The sequence below is a fragment of the Periplaneta americana genome, chromosome 8 (assembly GCF_040183065.1).
Source record: "Periplaneta americana isolate PAMFEO1 chromosome 8, P.americana_PAMFEO1_priV1, whole genome shotgun sequence".
In the NCBI taxonomy this organism is placed as follows: Eukaryota; Metazoa; Arthropoda; class Insecta; order Blattodea; family Blattidae; genus Periplaneta; species Periplaneta americana.
This window is the reverse complement of record NC_091124.1, coordinates 44257218-44274390: the sequence shown is the minus strand read 5'-3', so window position 1 is coordinate 44274390 and position 17173 is coordinate 44257218. Positions and strand designations below refer to the sequence as shown.

At 36.5% G+C, this 17173-nt stretch overlaps 1 protein-coding gene across 1 annotated transcript in view; it reads right to left on the bottom strand.

The window, feature by feature from the left end:
- Positions 1-3939: 3939 nt before the first annotated feature.
- Positions 3940-17173, bottom strand: part of LOC138704693 (uncharacterized) — a 211033-nt gene continuing 197799 nt past the window's right edge. Inside the window, exons 33-40 of the mRNA XM_069832832.1 lie at positions 15025-15290; positions 13676-13896; positions 12318-12494; positions 10097-10339; positions 7194-7361; positions 6991-7104; positions 5691-5847; positions 3940-4333 (exon numbers count right to left, since the gene is read on the bottom strand). Of these exons, the coding sequence (XP_069688933.1) occupies positions 4188-4333; positions 5691-5847; positions 6991-7104; positions 7194-7361; positions 10097-10339; positions 12318-12494; positions 13676-13896; positions 15025-15290 (1492 nt within the window). The 3' untranslated portion in view covers positions 3940-4187. The remainder of the gene's footprint in view (positions 4334-5690; positions 5848-6990; positions 7105-7193; positions 7362-10096; positions 10340-12317; positions 12495-13675; positions 13897-15024; positions 15291-17173) is intronic.

Here is a 17173-nt window from a genome sequence, read left to right as displayed (position 1 = left end):
TAGCTTATTTTTAGAACTGACCAGTTTTTGGACCATTATCATTCAATCTATTCCACAAGAATATTAAGTTACAATTTACAAGATACAGACAAAAGTTCTTTTGAAGTATGGAGTTATATTTTCGGTTCAAAAAATATTGCAAATCTTGTACGTTATTAGGAAATTGTTATTGAAATTCGATGCAAAAATGGAGGCAGTGTTATTCAAGCCAATGAGCTCCAGTCCGCTTGGAGAGCTTGTTCTGTTCTTTCTGAATCGTTTTACTATAGTTTACTATACTGGTGGTTATTTTTCATTTGTGAAGTGTTAAATGAGTGTTACAAATGTGTCGTTTATACAATCAAGACCAGGATATTATGTTTAAAGTTTACCAAAACTTCCGAAATAAAGCAGAAGGAGCATTGTCAGTACTGTGGACCTTCAAACTATATCTCAGTCTTTGTTCAGTACCTCTTAGTCATCTGCCCTTTTCTTGCATCATTAATAGCTACAAGTGCCATTTTAATTAATTTATGTTCCAAGCATCTGAAAGCAAGCGTTTTATGGATATGATGAATAAATATTACCATAAGCAATTACTAGTATAGTTACAAATTATGTCTAGCTGACAATGTGCTTTGTTTAATTACTTAGCCTAATTAAAAACTGATATCTAGCTGACAATGTGCTTTGCTTAAGTAATTACTTAGCCCAGTTAAAAATGATGTCTACCTAACAACGTGCTTTGCTTAAGCAATTACTTAGCCTAGTTCAAAATTAATGTCTAGCTGACAATGTGCTTTGCTCAAGCGATTACTTAGCCCATTTAAAAATTAATGTCTAGCTGACAACGTGCTTTGTTCAAGCAGTTACTTAGCCCAGTTAAAAATTAATGTCTAGCTGACAATGTGCTTTGTTCAAGCACTTAGCCTAGTTCAAAATTAAATGTCTAGCTGACAACGTGCTTTGCTTAAACAATTACTTAGCCTAGTTCAAAATTAATGTCTAGCTGACAATGTGCTTTGCTTCAACAATTACTTAGCCTAGTTCAAAATTAGTGTCTAGCTGACGTGTTTTGCTTAAACAATTACTTAGTCTAGTTCAAAATTAATGTCTAGCTGACAACGTGCTTTGCTCAAGCATTTACTTAGCCTAGTTCAAAATTAATGTCTAGCTGATAGCATGCTTTGCTTAAGCAATTACTTTGTTCCAACTTATTCTCAAGTCTTGCAAAGGTTTTGTTATCACACCTATCTGTTCAAAAACAGACCTGTTTATTCTTTGTCTAAATACCGGTACACGAAAAAATCTCATTAACGTCATGTCACTATCAGTGAATGTAAACAGACTTTGTAAAATACAGTAACAGTAAGTTTTACTTTTCTTTTATTGGTAAGAATATCTATATAAGCTACAAATGTTAATACTTTTGTGAAACATCACTTGCAACTAATAAATATGCAGTAAAAAAAGGGTAAGTGACCAAGAAGTGTTTATAGAACACAATTTTTTTTAATTTCTTGTAAATTATAACTATAAGGATGGAAAAAGTCTACAAATGATAAATTATAGTTAGGATTACAGATAATCATGGATTGGTGGAAGGAGATTGGAGGTATTATCCTGGGTATTTTTCAGCTCAGAAATCATTGTATTAAAGAAAATTCTTAGATTAAATTTATATAATTTTTATCATTATTTTTGTGTAATTATTGTTCTGTGTTATAATAGTATATTACATACCTTGAACTGTAAGCGACACTTTTCAGGTCGAGAATGAAGTTTGGGAAATCGAGGAGCATAGGGTTTTCTAAGAATATAAGATCTAAAAAGTCATTTACAGTTTGCAGTTAGTGAATTACTTTTTGTAAAACCTGAAAAAATCAAAGGAAAAAAAAAAATCACATTTGTATATTTTGCAACAGTTTGATGATTTTATTGAAAATTCAATTGTCTGGCTTTTCAAGTAGCATATGACTTGGTTGCTAATAACTCTGAATTTAATCTGCGAGTAAATAACGTGTTGGAAAAGTTTAGTTTGATAGTGACATAGCAGTAAAACTGTACTTATCTGAGTAAAAAGTGTTAGGAATGGATGGCATTGGTATCGAAAAAGCTGCAGACATTTCTTGTGCATTACTTTTACCGGAATTTAACCTCAGAATTAACTAAATAAATACATCAATTTTTATATTAATAACATGACCACATTCCAACAAATAAAAAAATATGTTTAAAATGATCTTCATGATAACTTGAATGGATTATCAACTTCGAAAGTGTCATATTTTATGGTACGTAATATACTAATTTTTAAATAAAAAATTTAAATTATGGTTTATTTAATGATGCTCGCAACTGCTGAGGTTATATCAGCATCGCCTGTGTGCAGGAATTTTGTCCTGCAGGAGTTCTTTTACATGCCAGTAAATCTACTGACATAAGCCTGTCGCATTTAAACACACTTAAGTGCCATCGACCTCAGCCGGGATCAAACCTGCAACCTCGAGCATAGAAGACCAGCGCTATACCAACTACACTACTGAGAGCGACAATTTTTAAATACTGGTATGTAATATTTACTTACACTTCACCTTGCACTGTAAGTAAATAGGCTATTACAGTCCTGTTGCCATGGCGAACAGTAAATGAAATGTAAGTTCACATAACTGTAACAAGAATTTGTTAGTCATAATCAACTTACATTGTAGGCACCGGTAGGCCTACTGCAGAAAATAAGTTACAACGAATGTTTTGACATTTTCTTTAATGTGAATCATAATCCATTCACTCTCCTCAATACCATTTAATAAATCATATTCACGTACTACAGTTTTTAGTTCCAGTATTACAAGGAGAACGACAAAGTGCTGTATAACTGACTGTACTTGTACACAGAAGTGCTGCCACAGAGTTTAGCAAACTTTCTTCCCATGGTTCCTCGCTGCTTGGTCGCATTATGTGTATGTTTTTCGAAAGTTCCATATGCGCTTCTGCATTCCATCACAATTGTTCGTATGTCCATTCTTTCATACTCACTAACACTCACACAGACACCACGTCCAAATTAAGAATTATGGAATAAATTATAACGAAATAAGATATAAATAAAAAACATTAAATATCCCTTCTACAATTTATTCATCTCATAAATTGCCACTTTGTACAATTCAACAGTTTTTCTTTTTTTTTATCTGGTTTTTATTTGGTGTTATATTAAATACTACAATAATACATCAAAAATAGTTGATAGCTACTTAAAAGTAGGCTCTTTTTTTACTTCAACATCAAAATAAAAATACAATACAGTACCGATACATCACGTACATGAAGAATTAAAGATATTCGATATTTTTGTTGCCAGTCCTGGCAAGATTCAATATCTGTGGAAGTATATATATGTATAGATTTAACACTGTACAAATTTACCTACATTTCAATAAATTTACCTATATTTTAATATATCAGACAACTAGTCTGCAACTATCAAATTCTATACATTCGTTTTAAGTAATTAGATCAGTCAAGTTTTATCGTTTCAAATAGATTTTTTCAACTTCTTATTCATAAATGAAATTAAAATATCAACACACAATATTACTGTTGGAAATATATGTATACCTTTATAGCAATAGTAATGCTTCTACAGTAGCAGATTTGTGTAACTTTACATCCTTACATATAGACACAAGAATATGTTCATATACTGTGCTGCTACAGAAAGTAACACTGCAGCTAACATTAATATGAGATGGGGTCTCCATTTATTATCACCGTAAGTTGCTCAAAATCTTTCTCTAAGTATAATTATACAGTGTGTCCCAAATCTCCTTTACTGAGAAAACTTTATGCTTTGCCAGTACACCATTACGCTCAAGAGCACTGCACATATTAATTTTAGTTGACCAATAGCCCTTTTCGTATCTTTTACTTTCTCTTTTTATTACAATACCTTTTGGGACACCACTAATTTCCATTCGCGTATAACTTTTCTAATGTGATTACTGATGGAAGAGAATTCATATCTATTTCAATAAATAATTAAAAAAACTTCATCTGCTGTCCTGAAGTACCGTAACTATCCCATCTTATATTATGATTACATGACATCTTGCCTAACACAGGGCTACTAGTGCGTGGCCTATTTGTCAGTACAATGTAGGCCAGAATGGAAGAATATGTTGTACATACGTTCACCTCGTTACCTTCTAGCCCTTCTGGCTATTGGTGACTGTAATGACTCCACCTGGTCCAGGAAGAGTGGACGAGCCCACAAGGAATGCATCCACTTCACGTGCTGCTTGTCGGCCTTCTGATATTGCCCACACAACCAATGACTGTCCGCGTCGACAATCTGCAATGTCAAACATCTCTTGACTTCTCCATTCCCTCAAATTCAAGTGCCATACTAACACATTCGTGAGACTTTGCTTTATTTCTTTAGCATGTGGAACCTATTTTAAAGAAATATGGAGTGAACATTTACAAGAAAATTCGTCAGTAACCAAAACAAAAAATGCTCTGGTCACAGAACTACAGTCTGATCCGTTTGGATATGGATTTATTATTATGAAGCTATTATGATAGTAGGAAAAATTTCTTGCTGGTTATATTATGATTAAAAGATGGGAGTTTCATATATGACAATCAATAATGCATAATCTGAAAGGACAAATGAAAATCCTAGATGATTAAAATGGCTACTACAAATCAACAGCAGGCACAATGTGTTCTTTGGTATGCTAAATTTGAGAGTATTAAAAAAGTTCAAAGGGAATTTCGACGTGAGTATGGTGTGCATAATGTACCTAAATACGATTCCATAATGTTGTGGATCGAACATTTGTAGAAACAGGTTCTGTGTTAAAAAAACATGCAGGAGGTAGCAGGTGAAACCCAGTACGAGAAGCAGCTATCTCTTGGCTTGGCTCCCAGACTCCCCAGATCTAATCCCTCCTGACTTCTTCATGTGGGGTTTTGTTAAAGACATTGTCTATTCACAGAAACCCAGGAACATTGATGATCTGAGAGTAAAAATTACTCAAGCTTTTCAACAAATCACCCCTCTTATGTTACAACGGACATGGGCTGAATTGCATCACCGTTATGAGTTGTGCAGGGTGTGCAATGGGGGTCATGTTGAGTTCTGAGGAATCTCCCATCTTTCAGTGTTGTATGCACGAAGTTTCAACAAATAAAGTTCAGTAGTAAATATTTTACGGTGTTTTTATTTTATCCCAGTCCACACCTGTGGAGTAATGGTTAGCGCGTCTGGCCGCGAACCCAGGTGGCCCGGGTTCGATTCCCGGTCGGGACAAGTTACCTGGTTGAGGTTTTTTCCGGGGTTTTCCCTCAACCCAATATGAGCAAATGCTGGGTAACTTTCGGTGCTGGACCCCGGACTCATTTCACTGGCATTATCACCTTCATCTCATTCAGACGCTAAATAACCTACGATGTTGATAAAGCGTCGTAAAATAACCTACTAAAATAAAAAATTATTTTATCCATACCCAAACGGATCACCCTGTATATGGCTTGTATCAATGCGTTTTGCTAGTTCAACGAGGTCTTTTGGGAGATTTCTGACCAGTAGTAAGTCCAAAACAAGTAAGAAGGATGGTAAAAGATCACAATGTATTCATCCATTAAACACTGAAAATCTACATGTTGTTTAGGCATTGCTTTTCTTTCTCCATGTTGCCACTCACCTCCTGCTGCGAACACCCTGGGCACTGAGGTGTGGTACTGTCCAGTCGGAGTCTGGTAGTTGCTTCGTGGGTCCAGTGTCAGATCCAGCTCGGACGCAATGTACTTCTCTGGTCCCAAGAATCCCATGGCAAGTAGCACCAGATCACACTTGTATATCTACAACCAGCCAAACAAACATCAGGACACTGACGTAAAATGGATGTGTGGCTACATTATTGTTTGCCTGGTGATCTAGGGTTTCACTTGGGCGCGGGTTCAGTTCCTGCTTGGGTTTTCCCCAACTGTGAAGCAAATCTCAGATAATCTGTGGCAAATCTTCAGCCTCACCTCGCTAAATACTATCTCGCTATCACCAATTTCATCAACGCTAAATAACCCAGTAGTCATTAAATAATCAAGTTAAACTATTGCAAAGCTTACTCTTACTGGCTATACTAAACACTTTATGCTTTAAAATATAGCACAATAATAATTGTTTGAAAATATATAATATACGTAATATATATATCATCATTGTTCCTGCAATAATTCCTATGTGACATATTTATCGATTTTCAAATTTTTGTTCTATTAAATAACTTAAATAGTGATAAAGCAAATAATAAAATCTCCTATATGTAATTATATTTCTTTGTTTCGAAAATGTAAGAATTCACAGTCTCCTATGTACGGCTGCCATAGGATGAATAAATGTGTTTTTCCTTCTTCCTGAAAGATTTTATATTTTGCACATAGGAGTTATTGCAGGAACAACGACGATATATATTATATTATATTATCCTACATAATATATACATTGATTAAACCCTGAATGGGAATTCACCTTAAACTGAAGTTCAGTTTCGTAGATTTGTTTTCAAAAAAGAAATAAATTAAGTTCAAACATGACAAATCTGTTGAATTTTCGGGACAAAAAACATTCAAGTCCACCATATAAAAAAATTCTATGGACGAAAGAGAACTGACAAGAATATAGGTAACCACATAAAAAAACCAACTAATTTCCTAAATTATCGCGTAAAAATCAGTTTGAAATTAATGCACATTCAATATTTGTGGGAAGCTTTTTTTTTTTTTTTTTTTTTTTTAATCTCCTGTAAAATTTTCATTTCTGGACTTCACTGGTTTTTGCACCAAGGTCTTCAATTGCTGGGGAACTTAAGTACTTCCAGAAAACCTACCCACTGCCACTTAATTCACCTTGCAGTTGCGAAATGAACAGCTCATTCAGTGTTTATATTTCTTAAAAGAAATTGAAATAAATGAAGATTAATACACACGATAGTATAAGAGTATTACCTTCTCGGAGTCTGGCACTTCTTCCATCTTCCAACGTCCTGTGTCGTCCTTGGTCCAGTTCACAGTCACAGACCTGATTCCTGCTACATGGCCATTGCCATCGTCTATGAATTCCTATAAAATTGCAACACACAATATCAGCAGGTGTAACCACACATCAGGTTGCTGCACACTACTGTCACTCTTAGTCCAGCAGTGCTGACCTTGCTGAGTGTGCTGAATTGGCGGGGGTCGCGACCAAACTTGAGCTTCACTTCCTCGTGGCCGTAGTCCACCTTGAACACCCTCGGGAACTGTGGCCATGGGTTGTCTTTGGCTCGTCTCTCTGGTGGCTCTGGAAGAATCTCGAATGTCGTGATGGTCTTGGCACCCTGGAAGGACATTACAACTCATACATTATAATGAGTAGACCACGGAACTTTATGCAGTAAATAACCTGAAAATATGCATGCAACTATGCAGTAAAAACTGTTGAAATATGCGCTAAAAATTTTAATATAGGCAGTAAAAATACACTTTATGCTCGACCATGCCGAAATGTAGTAATTATACACCTGGTAGCAGTCCTTTAATGCATGTCATTAAAGTACACCTACTCATTAAAGTACAGGTGTTCAGCCAATGACAAGTCAGCTTACAGGTGTTCAGCCAATGACAAGTCAGCTTTGTACCGTTATAAAATCGCAAGTATCGATTATTCTCGGATATGCAATCGAAAGAGAATTAGCGAAAAGTCACGGAGGCTGGAAATCCAATACTGTCGCAGAAGGTTTGAATAAGAGAATTGAAGAAAATCAAGTTCAGTGGAAGGAACATATATCCCGGATGCCGGATGAAAGATTAGTAAAACAGGTTCTGCAATATCGCCCAACAGGGGTGCGTGATATCGGCAGACCTAGGCATCGTTGGGAAGATAACTTCTGAGACGAAACAGGCCAAATGGCCTATCTTGTTGTTGATGATGATGATGATAAAGGTTATGTTCTGTTACTATAATAATTAGTGTTAATTGTAAATAATATTCAAATAAATTCAATTTGTCATCTCGTTTTTCAATGTCTAATTTAATTTCAATGTTATATCAAAGTTAATATTTAGTTTACTCTGTAGGTTCTTATACAAGGTCAATGTGGACATCTGTTCCTCGGAAAAAATCAATACTTTCGCGTCTGCGCACATCTCACAATTTACGAGGTATTGCTCAAGGTCAGTTAGACACAAATAAAATTAATAATTTCAAGTTAGAAATATAGTCGAGCATAAAAAGTCGTATGAAACAAGCGCACTCGCTTCTTAATTACTATCATTATAGGCTCGTTGCATAATGTACTATTAGAGGTTTATTTGGTTAAATAATATGATATAAATTAAAGTAATATCACCATTATTGACGCAATAAACTGGTCAGGTCGTAAAATTCGTAAACACTTAAAAAATGAAGCATTCCAAATTTGGACAAACCATACCTTGCATGGTAAAGGGGTTATTGTTTATAGTGATCTCCCCAAGACTAACTCATGGGTAAGCATTCGAAAGGGCCTATTTTCCTCAGAATGGACCAATGCTTTAAAAAGTCAAGCAATATTTCGGCAGTTCGTGTACCGTGTCGCAGTATGTGTGACAGTAGACACAATGCCCAATCACAAGTACATAGGTGCACTCATTACTATGACTAAGTGGCCGGGGTCCGACTGAACATGGTGCCGTCTTAAATCACGAAGTGATTACTTACACACTATCATATTACTATGATGTAGTATCGAAGTACATATGGAGTTTTAGTGCAGTAATTCTGTGCTTCCATATGGTGAAGACGGCACCACGTTCCGTTGGATCTTGGCCACTTAGTCATAGTAATGAATGCACCTCTGTATTTGTGGTTGGACATTGTGTCTACTGTCACACATATGACACGGTACACAAGGGTAGGCCAACAAAGGTAGAACTTAAAAGAAATGAGAGGGATTCAATCTGTCATTGGAACTTGAATCCAGTATAACTTATGCATAAAGCACCAGCACATAAAGCTGGAAGCTCGGGTTCGAGTCCCTGTGCTGTAGAGAATTTTTCTACATTCTACCGATTCATCAACTTCATCATAACTGAGCCAGCAACTTCGTGAGAGTAAGTCACTGACCTAGCAAGTGTCAGCAACTTCATCATGAGTGAGTCAGCAACTTCGTGAGAGTAAGTCAGTGACATAGCAAATGTCAACAACTTCATCATGAGTGAGTCAGCGCAACTTCGTGAGAGTAAGTCAGTGACATAGCAAATGTCAACAACTTCATCATGAGTGAGTCAGCAACTTCGTGAGAGTAAGTCAGTGACATAGTAAATGTCAACAACTTCATCATGAGTGAGTCAGCAACTTCGTGAGAGTAAGTCAGTGACATAGTAAATGTCAACAATTTCATCATGAGTGAGTCAGCAACTTCGTGAGAGTAAGTCAGTGACATAGCAAATGTCAACAACTTCATCATGAGTGAGTCAGCAACTTCGTGAGAGTAAGTCAGTGACATAGCAAATGTCAACAACTTCATCATGAGTGAGTCAGCAACTTCGTGAGAGTAAGTCAGTGACATAGCAAATGTCAACAACTTCATCATGAGTGAGTCAGCAACTTCGTGAGAGTAAGTCAGTGACATAGCAAATGTCAACAACTTCATCATGAGTGAGTCAGCAACTTCGTGAGAGTAAGTCAGTGACATAGTAAATGTCAACAACTTCATCATGAGTGAGTCAGCAACTTCGTGAGAGTAAGTCAGTGACATAGCAAATGTCAACAACTTCATCATGAGTGAGTCAGCAACTTCGTGAGAGTAAGTCAGTGACATAGCAAATGTCAACAACTTCATCATGAGTGAGTCAGTAACTTTGTGAGAGTAAGTCACTGACCTACCAAGTGTCAGCAACGTCATAAGTGAGTCAGCAACTTCGTGAGAATAAGTCAGTGACAGCATGTGTCAGCAATTTCATCATGAGTGAGTCACCAATTTCGTCAGAGTAAGTCCGTGACTATGCTAGTGTCAGTGACTTCACGAGTCCGATACTTAACAAATACGAATTTGTGAGTTTTAAGCGCCAAAGATGAGTAGGTTTCGCTTACCTGTCGCAGAGACGTGGCTATACAGTCACAGCCAGTATCGCCTCCACCAATGATGATCACGTCCTTGTCCTTAGCTAGAAGGTGAGGCTGATCCACTTGGTTTCCCATTTGCTTCTTCTGCCAACTCTCCAGGAACGACATGGCGAAGTGAATTCCTTCCAACTGACGTCCAGGAATGGGCAGATCACGTGGCCATGTGGCACCAGTGCACAGCAGAAGTGCGTCGTACTCTTCATATAGGTCCTTAAATAATAATACATATCATGTATTTGAACAGACGCAATCTAAATAACTTACAGTGGCAATCTTCATTTTAAGTCTCTCAAATGTTGCAGACCTGTCGTGCCCACTTTTCCTATTTTATCCACCAGAGATATCTGTGATCACAAGAGATATCCTGTGCAAATGTCTGAAATTTCAATTCAGATACTGTCCCTGAATGAAAGGAATGTATAAAAAATTTACTGGCAATTTTGCATCATTTTCTTTTCATCAAAAGGCCAATGATAGGTTCCAACACACTTCTCGATGACATTTAATACAGATCTTTTCTACGTAATTTCGTAACCCTTAAATGGTTTTCATCAATGAATTTTATTTCGTCCTTTATCAAGACTATAAAGAGTGACCCATTTATGCCCAAGACTTTTTTTTGTTGAATATTTTCATAATTTTTCCACCGCCACAAGAAATTGAAATGGAAGTTAATTATTGTGCTGCAGGCTCCTTTGATTCTTCTAGTATACACAGCAATGAAATAAAAGTTAATTTTGTAATTCATTCCTTTATATTTTTGCAGAAAAATAGCTAATGCAGACTGTTGCGAAAACGCAACACTAGGCAGATATGGGTTAAAAATGGTCAATAATTGAAAAATGGAAAGTACAAACTTATAGAAGCAAAAACATTTCCAGTAAACATTTGTCGGCAAATGGACAGTACTCGAGATAATACATATTTTTTGTTAAGATAAACCACCCACTATCAGAACACTAGTTTCGAAGAAAGCTGTGAATTCTTTGCAAAGGGCATTTTTATTAAATAAGATAGTGAATATTTAGGTTTCAGTTTCAACATTAGAGAATTTTTATCGAAACACAAGACAGTTAATTTTTTGATTTGGCTGCTGCAACACCACATAAATTAATGGAAACGATAAATACGACATGTTAAAAATAGAATGTTACAACAGACGTTAAAACACTGTCCTTGCATCCGAACGCAGCTTTGCAGTCTTCCCTGCATTGGGCTACGAATCCTCAGGTAGTCCTCATTCCCTGAAAGACTCCTTCAATCTGATGCTGCAATTGTTGAGGTGTGGTAATGTTATTAGTGCAAACCAGGTTTCTTTTATGAACTCATACACAAAAATCCATAGGATTAAGATCTGGTGATCTAGGAGGCCACAGTATAGTTTCTTCCCTATTTATCCATCGCTGACATAACTAGTCTGATACAATTACACATCGATAAAAATGTGCCAGTGAACCATCATGCATAAACCACAAGTTCTGGCGTTGCTACAGTGGAACATCATCAATACCAAGAAGTTCTGAAAGAACATTCTGCAGAAGTGAAGGTACCACTTTCTGATTCAAAATTGACTGCCTTCTGTTTAATAAAAATTCTGTGATATTGAAGCCAAAACCTAAATATTCACTATCTTGTTTAATAAAACTGCCATTTGCAAAAAATTCACAGCATTCTTCGTAACGAGTGCTCTGATAGTCAGTGGTGTATCTAAACAGGAAATGAGTAACTTCTTGAAAATGATTCAATTGCAGACCAATGTTTACAGGAAGTTTTTTGCTTGTGTTACTTTTCACCTTTAAATTTTGATCATCACTTTTGTACCACCTTGTATATACTACATAATAATATATCAGCCCCACATTGTCCTGGAGAGCAGCTCTTAATAATGGATTCCATTCCCCTCTCTTTGCCTCCTAATGATGGATGTTTCTACAGTTGTGATGTGACATTGTGTAAATTCAAAATTTTGTACCACCTTGACAACAACGGAAGTCTTAAACCGTACTGGAAAGTTCTTTGCTTGCGTCAAAGTTCAACTTTTACTGATCCTATCGAAACAGGATTCAGAGCTTTTGTACCAAAGTTAGAATATGCCATTCCGCCCCAGCGAAAATGGCTTCCAAAAAAAAGTTTCTATTTTAACTTCCACATTCAATAGCCTCATTCTTCACAAGACAAGTCAGTTTACCTTGGCTGAGATATCCTTTCCGACGTTAATGTTGGTCTTGAATTCGACGCCTTCCTTGGCCAGAAGCCCCACCCTCCTCTGAACAACTTCCTTAGACAGCTTCATGGTTGGTATGCCATACTGCAGCAGACCTCCGACGCGATCATTCCTTTCATACACTGTTACCAAGTGGCCAGCCTGCCAACCAAACGAACACATGGCACTATTATATTGCTAGTCTTCTTTTGGCGTTACAACGCAATATGAGTTTTAACTTTTATACCAACTTTATTCCATTCATCCCTTTCCCTTGCTGATCTTCACTATCAGATCCCCATAGTTCGTATAACCTCTCTTTACTGTTTCTATTAGTTAGAAAATATAGTGTCATTTAATTCCATGTGAGAAGAAATGCATCGAAGGTGGTTGTAATTTCACTTAACTAATATTTCTATTATTTAGACAATTTTATAATATTACATAAAATCTGCAAACACTATGCTTCAATAAACGGAATTTTTGCTGAATTCTGTTACCAATGTGTTAATTATTAAGGGGAGACTCCACTGAAAATCATGAAAATTAAAAATTTTATTGCCCATCACTTCTTTACAAAATATGGATTTAGTTCAATTCTGATTACAAATATGTTTAAACATTTGTTTTAAATTAAGGCTGTAAGGGGGCGTGGTATTTAAAGAGCTGTTAAAATTATTTTTTCATCAAACAATTCTTTTCACACACGCACGCACGCACTCTCTCTCTCTCTCTCTTTTATAACATGATGTATTCAATTCTAGTCATAACAGCATAAAATTATATTGAACGTGACATTGACTTATAAGTAACAAAATTCTGTCGCATATATTGTAAGAAAATTGTAATTCTCTAAGTACAAACCAGGCATGTAGTATTGCTTATGTAATGGAGCATGTTGTCCAAATAAAGATTTAAAAAAATTAAAAAAACACACACACTATTTTATTTATGAAGCAGCTACATGTTTCTATGCATTTATTTTGTAAGAAATGCTGCTAGTTTATTTTTTTTTCATGAATTATAGAAAAAAATAACTTTTGCAGAATTTCAAAAAAATTTCTGAAAGTGAATAAATGAGATATTTCATAAAATGAATGCATAAAAATATTTCTCTATGTATTGTGAATGTAACCAAAAAAAAAGGATGCTTAAAAACTGAGATCTTCTACTAAAAATTTGGGTTTGAAAAAATTAAAAAAAAAGAAAAAAAAAAATCAAAAGCTAAAAACATTTCGGAGTTCAAAATTTGAATTTTGTTAGTCCTTTAAATAGTAAACATGCTCTCAAAATTTCGTTGAAAAAAATGGTTAGGAAAAAAGTTGTCATTTTTAGTGGAGTACCTTGTTGAGCTGGTGAGCAGCAGCCATGCCTGACGGTCCAGAGCCCACCACAGCCACTTTCTTGCCCGTCCTTGTCTCAGGGGGCTCAGGTCGAATCCAGCCCTGCTCGAATGCTTGGTCGATTATGGCGCACTCTATGTTCTTGATGGTTACTGGGGGTTCACTGATACCCAGCACACACGCTCCTTCGCATGGCGCAGGACACACTCTGCCAGTGAACTCTATGTACAGAAATATGCACCAGCATTCAGTTCAACATGTTGACAGAGTAGGTACCGTGACAACTGCTTGGATTTATTTTAATAATCAAGAGTACGAAACTGCAGTTTTGTAGATGATAAGTTGATAAACAAGTAAAATGGATGGATAAGAAAGTAAATAAAATATTAATAAAAGTATGCAAACAAATATATAATATCCACACAAAAAAGTTAGTAAATAATCAGACGAATATATACAAATACAAACAAGCAAAGTAAGTATAAACATAAGCTAATAATGAATGAATACTTAAATGAATGAATATTCCGTATGTATAAACTAATGATTGAACGAAAAAATAAGTATGTCCGATACAGTGCAAACCAACTGGATCAACCCCAACGCAATCCAACTTCATCCCTTCACTTAATGAGAGAAGGGGGAAGGGTGGAGGAGGAGGGGAAAGGGGGGGGAGAAAGGGGAGGCGGGGAGAGGGATATGACAAATTAAGTTTCTACAAATAGATAATTGCTTTATAATGGATATCTTCTCACTGTCAATTGGAAGGAAATGAAAATGTAGACTTTTTGGTAAAGAGAAAAACCATAATCCAACTACTGGTACAGTACTAATCTAATTTAATAATTTTCGTCTGCTGCTGAACTGAAATCGACCATGAAGGTCCAGAATACAAATGAATTGTACAGCAATTCATTAAACAATGAATTTAACAAATTATAATATTATAATTAACAATAATGTATATAAAATATATGCTGGAATACTAAATAATAGATTAAAACCAATAATGAATGCACTGATTATAGAAGAACAGAATGGATTTAGACAAGGTCGTGTTCCGACAATATATTTATTATGCGGCAATTAATAGAAAGAAAGAGAGAATTTAATTTGCGTTTGTAGACCTTGAAAAAACCTTTGACAGAGTGATAAAAGGGAAATTATGGAATATAATGAGAGTAAGAAGTTATCCCACTCAACTTACAGAAAGAATAAAGAGCTTACATAATGGCACAAAAATCATTCTGAATTTTGATAATTATACCAAAGAAGAAATTTTAACAAATCAAGGAGTCAGTTGATGATATTCAAGATATCAGACACAGTGATTAAAAGTTGTAGCATACCTGGGAAGTTATTGGTCTGCAGCAGTTGGTGGAGAGCTTCTTTCCAATTGTTGTGGAAGATGAGGTCGTTCCACTTTGGAATGATATTTCCGAGCGGACAGCCGTGGGAGCTCTGACAGAATGGAACGCCGCACTCCATGCAGCGGGCCGCCTGTACACGCAGGCCTTTGCGCACATGTCCAAAGTTGTAGATCTCATCCCAGTCCTTCACTCGCTTCTCTGCAGGCCGGTACATCCCAGTCTCCCGCTTGTATTTCACAAACCCTCTGAAATAGAGCATTTCCGCATTGTAACCTGAAGGAACTGAACATTGGTTGTATGATTATTCCTTAAACATGATCGGAGAATTTTGAGTATTTGCAGTGTGCCAAAGATGCAGAGACATGCAACATTTCGGGACAGGCAGAAAAGGGGACAATCTTTCTGTCAGATCCATTACTGCACTGACTCTTGGTAACAAATCTGTATTTCGCCATTCGCCTGGAGAGAGTTGGAAATCGATCAATTATTAATAGGCAATATGAAGCATGTTGACTTCATGCCAATTTCACAAAGTGCCTCCAGTCTGTTCTGTCCGTAGCCAGATCTTTCAGTTGTCAACCCCCATCTCCAGACATTCTTTCGTGATCTCATCCTTCCATCTACTCCTTGGTCTTCTTGGAGGTCTTTTTTCTTTTCAAAGTGTTTTAATATACTTCTTTATACTTCTGCTATCATCCACGTGCACCATATGTCCTGCCCTCCTTTGGTATTTACTAGTTTTGTGATTGGAGATCTGTTGTATAATTCATGAATGCTGTTGTTACTTCGAATTTTCCACTTATATCCAGTAGAGTAAAAAGTTGGACCGAAAATTTTCCTTGGCACTTTGTTTTCAAATGCTATACAGTTTTGTTTTTCCTGTTTGGTCAGCTCCATGTTTCAGCTCCATATAATAGTACTAGCTGGACTTACTGTATATAATACTGTATTACCATCAAGTTTCTTCTGCAAATCTAGCTTTCAGGTAAAGCTCCCTGTGAAGCAGACTTGAATAATTACAAGGGAAAAATTGTTCCAGAGCCAGGTATCAATCCTGGGACCTCTACCTGAATGCACTAGCGCTCTACCGACTGAGCTAGCCAGGAACTCCACCCGACACCATCTCAATTTTTCCCCTTATATCCACACACCTCGACTGAGCTAACGAAATACCAGAAACCCACATCGAGTGCACACAAATTCTGTGTGACTTGAAATTGTGGTTTTTAGTTTCTACAAAATATATACGTTACTGTGACCACCCTCATGGTCTAGTGGTCAGAGCTTCTGGCTATAGTTCATGAGATCCCGGGTTCGATTCCCGGTTAGAGCACAGGAATTTTTCCTTAAAGGGGATTATTCCTGTGTTCGTCCATGGTCTGGAATTTAGGTTAAGTTTAGATTTAAGACCTCTCCTGGCACCACATTATCATAATCATCCTATCACATCATCGGGGTAATGTAACTCCGCCTTCCAGGCGCCCCAACCTCAGAAGTGGGTTACAATTAAGCCACGGCAAGGAGATAAGACCAGAAATGTCGAAAAGACAACCTGGTGGCATTGGATTAAAAAAATATACGTTACTGTAGGTACAATAACAGAAAACCACAGTTTCAAGCCACACAGAGTTTGTGTGCACTCGATGTGGGTTTCTGGCATCTCGTCAGCCCACTTGAGGTGTGTGGATATAAAGGGAAAAATTGAGACAGTGTCGAGTGGAGTTCCTGGGTAGCTCAGTTGGTAGAGCGCTGGTGCATTCAGCCAGAGGTTCTAGGATCAATACCCGGCCCCGGAACAATTTTTCCCTTGAAATTAATCAAGTTTCTTGTTACAAATTTAGAGGATAGGAATTTCTGAATGGCATTAAAAGCTCTGTTTGCATGATGGAATTCAGATATTCTGTCATTGCACATATCTATCAAAACAACAAGACACTTGAATTCATCAATGTTTTCAAAGGTATTATTCTTACCTTTGACACTTCTTGGATAAATAGTAAGTAATCAGGATATGCAAATACTTTATCTTGTCCAATTAGATTTATGCCAGATTGTCTAACTAATTATCTTCTCTAACGCAATGTTAATGGGGGGTGAATGTCACCCTGCCTTAATCCTGTTTGATTTG